Source organism: Eptatretus burgeri, chromosome 18 (genome assembly GCF_056783735.1).
Source record: "Eptatretus burgeri isolate ZD-2024b chromosome 18, Ebu_testis_v1, whole genome shotgun sequence".
In the NCBI taxonomy this organism is placed as follows: domain Eukaryota; kingdom Metazoa; phylum Chordata; class Myxini; order Myxiniformes; family Myxinidae; genus Eptatretus; species Eptatretus burgeri.
The window spans coordinates 23,274,840-23,282,308 of NC_140978.1; the positions used below are offsets into that span (position 1 = coordinate 23,274,840).

The following is a 7,469-nucleotide window of genomic DNA, read 5'->3' on the forward strand; positions in this document are numbered from 1 at the left end:
TCGACGAAATCTCACAAAATAGAACGATTTTTGAAACAAAACCAAACTAGGAACACACAGTAACATGTAGGTGAGAAAATAAACACTAAAAATGGGACAGATAATGACCGGAAACTTAACTTTGAGATCGTCAGCAGGGAGCCCCCAAGGAGACCTGGCAACGCTCCAAACCCAGAACCAGAAGTCCATTGGTATCAATTTTATCGTTGAATGATGCCATTGCTTTGCTTAATTAACCCTGTGCTTTCCTTCTTGAGTGAGGCTTCTCGTATGAGTGTGAGGTGCTTTCCTTTCCTGTGTTGCCATGAAGGCTTCGGTGCTATCTTTGGTGCACTGCTGTTGATCCAAACTATATCATGCTTACACCCTGTGTCACTACTCAACCTGTATGCCATTTGAGGTTTTACGACACCAGGACCACACTGGTCTGCCTGTTTACTGCTTGTACTCTGACATGGCGCAGAGGCTTGTACTCTGAATCACTTGCTTTGCATGACGGTCGAGGTCATTGCATGAAGGTTACTTACCTGATTTGCTTTATGATGTGTTGACTAAATCTTGAGTGTTGAATTGACAGCATCTATTCACATCCATGCCGTTTGACCATGGCTGAGTATTGAAGTCACTGTACACAATATATTCTACCTACAGTCATCCTATATTCCGAACTAGTGCACAATCGAGCGGTAGGCCGATCCATCACATGTCACCTCCATTTGCAGTGCTTGCTGCCCTCCCTCCCCCTCTTTTTTTTCATGGTATTTCGAGACAGATCTCATTACACCTGACTGCAATACAATGGGAAGCTTTGGAAGCAAATCACACTCCTATTTCATAGTGGCAGCACTCAGTTGACCTCCAGGAACCGCAGCACTGCTTCAGCCGACACACTGGCCATGAATGCATCTGTCCTGCCTGCTTCTTCCCCAGCTACTACTGTGGTCTACACCTTGTCCTTTTGCACTACGACGGGCACCTAATGGATGCGCTACCAGTCGGTAAGCACTTTGCCAATTAAATCCGATCTTCAAATCCACAAGCAAGGACATATTGGGACAGATGCAGACCCTCGCACTTGACAGACTTATAATTATCTTACCAGCCCACACAATCAGAAGAAAGCAAGAGCGCGAATTGTTTTGCAACACATGTCTTCTACCGATGTGATATTTTCCAAGTCCAAAAAGGGCATAACTCTGTGAAAATTTAACAAAATGTCCTGAAACTCGAACTTCTTCTGCAACTCATCATAACAAAACCATGCACCAAATTTCAGTTAAATATATTAAAGCGTGTGGGGAAAAAAGTTTGAAAAACCACAGTTGGGACGGATGGACAGACTGAAAGCAAACCTTTCGCCCCCTCCGGGGAAACCGATAGGGGACTAAAAAACACAACAGCCATGCTTTCTCAAAGGAGCATACACACAGTTTCTTCTCGCAATTGCAGATACAGCTCGTGGACTGCTTCCAGCCAGACGTTCTGTTTGTTTTTTTTTGCATAAAATGTCGAGGCTCGTATGAGAGCTATCACACACAATGTACAACAAGGGAGGCAGGAGATAAGAGGGGTGGGACAGGGAAGGACAAAACAGTGGGGAACAGAGACATTAGGTGATCTGTGGAAGGGAGAGAGATGGAGTGGGGTACACAGGGTGAACAAGCTAGACACTACAGGGACTTTCAGGTACTTACATGACAGGTAATTTGAAGGAGGTGGGTTTGGGGTGGATTAACGGGGGAAGAAAAGATCGTGGTTTTGGATGGGGGAAGATAAGAGGTGGTGGTGAACAGCTGTTTTGGAGACCTGGGGAGAAGAGTGGGATTGAAGAGTGTAGGAGTTTGTTCCAAAGGTGGGAAAAAACAGGAATGAAAGAATGAAGGTGAGCAGTGATTCATGATTTTGGTCGTTTTGACCAGAAGGGGATTGCTGCCAGACCTTGAGCACCCTGTGGAAATATGGGGGGGGGGGGCATTTAGCAGACAGAGCCAGGGCGGCGAGACCAGAGAGGAGACGGTAGAAGACAGAAAGACCACCAACCTGCCTGCAGTGAGAGTGAGAGACACAAAGACTCAGCCTCATTGTGGGAGATACCAATTATCCTAAATGCTTTGGTTTCCACAGCATGAAGCTGAGAAAGATGAGAGGCAGGAGCACCAACACAGAGTGGAGAGCAGTACTCCATCAGGCTGTGGACGAAAGCTTTGTACGTGGTCAGGAGCTCAGGTGGGCCGAGGAAGGACTTTGTACGACGGAGGATGCCCAGTCGGCAACTGGCTTTGGAGGCCTGCTTGGAAATGTGGCTCTCCCAGGAAAGATCATGGCAGAAAGGGAGACCCAGAGGGTTGAATGAAAGGACTTCAAGAGAATTGTTGAAAAAGTAGATGGGGTGGGGGGGGGGTTCGAGATGGCCCTTTTGGAGAGACGTAGTGAGAGTGTGAGATTTATCAGGAAGACAAAATCTCACACTCTCACTTTGTCTCTCCGAAAGAACCGTCTTTGATCACCTTAAGTCTGAGTGAGTCCCATTCAGCTTGAGTCATTGCATAATGCAAGCAGAGCTCAAGTAACTGAGATGCCATCAAGAGGTTGATGCCAAAGCTGGCAGGATTATCAGAGAGATTCATGATCAAACACTCGCAGCACAGCAAGCTGTGATTGCTAAGCTCAACACCTTGCTCAACAACAACATGAACCCTAACCCTAACAACTTTATAGTTAGAGGAAGCTTAGACATGCCCAAAGTGGAAGTGCTATTGAAATAACAGGGAAATCAAATAATCACGCTCGGAGCAGAAAAAGAGTTGTATTACTTCAGGTAAAATGCCTTCTTTGGATGTAATTACAGAGGAAACTACAAACACATTTCAGTTAAATCACAATGGGCCATTGTTGGATGTAATCAAAGCTTGAGCCATTTTTCTGCATTCCAGAAAATATCCTCCATTACAGCAGCCTAAAGACGGGCAACGGCCTTCCCAGAGGTGGCCACGGTTCCAATTAATTCCTAAAATTTGATGCACATTCCTGCACTCATACATCCACAAGAGCGCAATGATCTACCTCTAAGGGACCATCCTCAATTGCAGCCACAGGGGCCTGCCATCCTCTCATCTCAGCATGAAAATGCACCCCTGATGATACAAGGAGGTAGTCTCACCCAAATCACATCATACTTGCCATGGATATCATACCAGGATTTCTGCGCCTAATCAAGAGAGATAGCAAATTGATCTCCACACGGGGTGGCCGACACATCACCACCCTTCATTGACTCACTCAGCTAGTGTACACTGGCTGCAGTACACGCTCGACACCCCACCTGTTTTTGGGGGCAACTGCTCATCATCGGAACAATTTAATTTGCTGAACAACCACATATATATATATATATATATATATATATATATATATATATATATATATATATATATATATATATATATATATATATATATATATATATATATATATGTGAGCCTGCCCTCCAAACTTATATTAGCAGTTCTTCGTGACAGATCTACTGATTCCCTCTGTGTGGCGTTCTTAACCCAACACTGTATAAGTTCACTTTTGGAGAGCAAAAGGACCCTGCCTTCCTCAAGATGGTACTAGATAGCCTTATCAGTGTCCACAGTGACTTGACTAAATCCTATAAATATCAACAAATATTTAACAAGCCAGGAGGCAATATGTCACCACCAACCAATTGAATATACAACAACACAGCAGTATTCAAGGACTTGGCTCATCCTATTAATTTCCTGGTGAACATACTTCATAGTGAGAATGTAAATAAGCTCCGTTACGATATGGATCTCATGTTGACCACTTGATTGCCAAGTTATACCAGGTTATCAGATGGTTTTGTTCAGCGTTGAATAAAAACAAGATATTCAGAACAGTATCCTCTTCTTTTGAAGTCGTCCTCTCGGAGCAGAAAGGACATCGAGCAGAAAGAAAAACTTAATTTCCTATTATCCTTTGTGGAGAACCATACTTGCGGCAACAAGGAAATAATCCAATCAATCCATTCACCGTCCTTTTCAGTGTTGATATTTTCTATCTGCCGCACCCCCTTCAAGCTCTATAATCACCTTTTATTCTTTAAAATGGGGCTGGCGGGATTGCCCAGAGGTACGCACACTCACCTCTGAGCCGTCTACCCTGGGTTTGAATCCTGACCCAGCTATAAACTGTCATCCCGGTGATTCACAGGCAGGGTGATTCATCAACGCGTGTGCTGTCCCTTGGATGGACGTTAAACTGGATGTCCATTCTGCAAGCACAACTTGTGGACTTTAAAGATCCCACCGTCGTCCTTCGTGAAGAGTAGGCGAGCTATCGTAGGCACCCTGAACAAATTCCAAATTCCTTCTCTAACCTTCTCATCAGCGGTACAGCTGCACCCACTCTCATTGATGTAAACCAGCAACCATGTGCTGCACACGAAATGATGATGAGCCTTTAAAACATCTGGCAGGTTGATGCAGAGGTAATGTACGTACCTTTGCTCTATCTTGCCTGGTTTCAATTCTTGGCCAGATGATGATATTTTGGATTTGTGCTTTGTGGGAAGGGTGTTGCCTTCCAAAGTGCAGGTCTCTTGAATGGATGTAAAACTGGGAGCCCATCCGCTAACGTTAGTTAGTCGAGCTTAAAGATCTCATGGTGTCTTTCAATGAAGAGTAGGTGTAGTGTTGGCAGCTTTTTGGCCAAATTCCTGCCTTAACCTGCTACGTGTAGCACTGCATCAGGAGCACCACCACACCATGGGGTGCTGTGGTGCTGATGATGCAGTTCTTCTTGTGGGGTAGCATCATTGGCTGAGGCCACAGCTGTGCCGCTGATGCAAAGCCCTCTGCTGGTTAGGGCAGGATTTTGTAATTTGTTCAGGGTGCTGGCGATAGCTCGCCAACTCTTCAGGAAAGACAGCATTGGATATTTAACACCCACCAACTAATGCCAGTGGATACGACGCCTATTTAACGTCCATCCAAGGGACATCACGCCCATTGATGAATCGCCATGCCTGTGAAACACTAAGATGACAGTTTATAGCTGGCTCAGGATTCGAACCCGGGTGAGACAACGTAGAGGCGAGTGTGCCATCCTGCCAACCCTGCTGATGCAGTGCTACCTGTGCATATCTGCAGGCCAAACTCACAATTGACTCCTGGCTCGATTATGGCACAATTACTGTACTGCACTGTAATATCGTGTGCTCATGGACTTATAAATCTGATTTGAAGAGCTAAACTATATTGAAAGTAAATATGCTTTTCATTTAAATACACATATATTTCGAGTAAATTTACATTTGACCAAATGTGGTCGTTTGAAAGAACTGGCAGGACAGCTCAGAGGTCGTGCACTTTCCTTCGACTTGTCTCGTCTGGATTTGATTCCAAAACTGACTATAAACTGTCACCCTGGCTTTCAGAAGCAGGATGTTGCATCAAGGAATGTATCGTGAGGACCGGTCTACATGACCTGGTCTACCAGCATTGGAATTGCTGATGATGGATGTTTATACTGTTGTTTTTTTTTTGCAAAGACTAGGCCCTTGTGTGCTGGCACCTTCACCAAATTCCTGCCACAACAACCGATGGGAAGGCAGGAGCAAACCACTCGTTGTGATCTTGATGTGAGACTGCTCTGGCAGCACAAAACCTGCTCCCACCCCAACCCTCGCCTGGGCAGACCCCTGCGAGAGGAGAGCTGCATGGGCTGGCCCTGGAAAGGAGGTGCAATCAAATACGAAGATGAGTGCATCTTTGTGAGTCATCCAACTTTTTTTGCATTTACAACACATTGTGGTTGCATTTCTGTCAATTATCCATTTCCTTTATACAATTAACTTTATATATAATTAACAGGATATATTATTGTTCCATGGAAATCCTTCATTCATAACCTTTGGACTCATATGTGTCCTCAATTTTATCTCCAACTTGCATTGCCACAGAAACGTTTAGATTGTATCCACTGTTGAAGTGAAAATTAACTTATAACGTCAAATACTTTTTTTTTTTAATTTTTAATCGTCTTTCTATTGCATCAAACTCATCAGAATGAGGCGCAAACATAGTTGTGCGAAAACAAATAATCTCTCCAAAACTCGCGCATCGGAAATGATTTTTATGTGAGTGGTTAGTGGTGAAGAGGTAGGATAGATGATGGTTCAGAGTACGCACTACCACCTGCACCCACCTCCAAACTCCCCAAAAGTTACAGCTCACTTGCCAACCACATGTAAAAGCAACGGCAACATTTTTTTTTTAAGTTTGGTTACCCGAACGACTAACATACAAAAGGTTAGTCAACCATGGTTCAATATCTTCACCATAATTATTCGTTATAATTCTCTAGATTTGTTTGGGAGCCTTACAGGGAAAGGATAAGAGTCTTAGGTACATGAAGAAGGACCTAATAATCAATACCATCAATATTTAGGTGTCGCAATGTTTACATTATGAATGAAATCGGATAACACAAGTTTTAGTGCACGCGTGTGTGCGGGTACCAGACGCGACCACTTGCGCACGCACCACCGCCATTCTTGTAGCACAGGTACGGGAACCTCCACACGTTTCCGAGTCCGATGAACCCTCCGGCCACAGACAGCACGAAATCCAAACGGCTGCTCCACTGTTCCTTCTTGTCGGGTTGTGCTGTTTCCCCAGACCTTGCCTCAACCGAGTTGAACGTCTCAAGCACTTGAGAATTCTCCATGGGAGGTTTATTGGGAGTCATCAGTCACAAGACTTTCACTGATTGAAATATTGGGTAATAAAGGCTGAGCTCGGGTCAGAGGCAATTCACTGCAACTATGTACCCTGCCCGAGTTGAGCTTGCTATGCTGTGCGAAAGACGGACAACTTGAGATGTATGTTCACCAAGAATGGAAAAGGCAGGTTATTTCTGCTGCCTTTATCCAACCCCAACCGTGATCCCAAGAATTTCACTGCCAGTGGAAAAGTACCAAATACGTTGAACGGTGTCCTCTTGGTCTGTCCTAAAGCACCTGCTGTGAGTGGTTGGCAGAGAGGAGGCGTGATATATGATGGTTTAGAGTATGCACACTCCCCCAAAAGTCACAGTTCACTTGCCAACCACACGTAAAAGCAACAGCACCATTTTTAAAAGTTTGGTTGCCCTCGCATATAAAAAGTTATTGTCAACCATGGTTTAATATCTTTATTGTAATTCTCTAGATTTGGTCAGGAGTCTTGCAGGGAAAGGGACAGGGTCATGTGTGCTTTGCCATCCATGGGTTACAGGGTCATGGGTGCATCGGAAAGGAGATTATAATCAATAACATCAATATTCCGGTACCGCAATGTTCTACATTATGATTGAAAAAATTTTTTTTTTAAGGCACAAAACTTAAGTGAATTATACTTCGTGCTGACATATAAACAGGCCATGAATACCTTCATTGAATTCAAGTGTTTTTTTCACAAAGG

General features: G+C 44.2%; 1 protein-coding gene across 6 annotated transcripts in view; it reads right to left on the minus strand.

Annotated features, from left to right (window-relative positions):
• The window catches only part of LOC147008733 (sodium- and chloride-dependent taurine transporter-like), a 159,472-nt gene extending 152,467 nt beyond the window's left edge, over nt 1–7,005 (minus strand). For 2 of the 6 annotated variants that reach the window (XM_085863945.1, XM_085863944.1), the window contains exon 1: nt 6,552–7,003. In XM_085863945.1, the coding sequence (XP_085720071.1) occupies nt 6,552–6,756 (205 nt within the window). In that variant the 5' untranslated portion in view covers nt 6,757–7,003. Of the gene's footprint in view, nt 1–6,526 lie in introns of all 6 variants that reach the window. The other 4 variants (XM_085863947.1, XM_085863952.1, XM_085863946.1 and 1 more) reach the window with 3 other exon arrangements.
• Nucleotides 7,006–7,469: the final 464 nt, after the last annotated feature.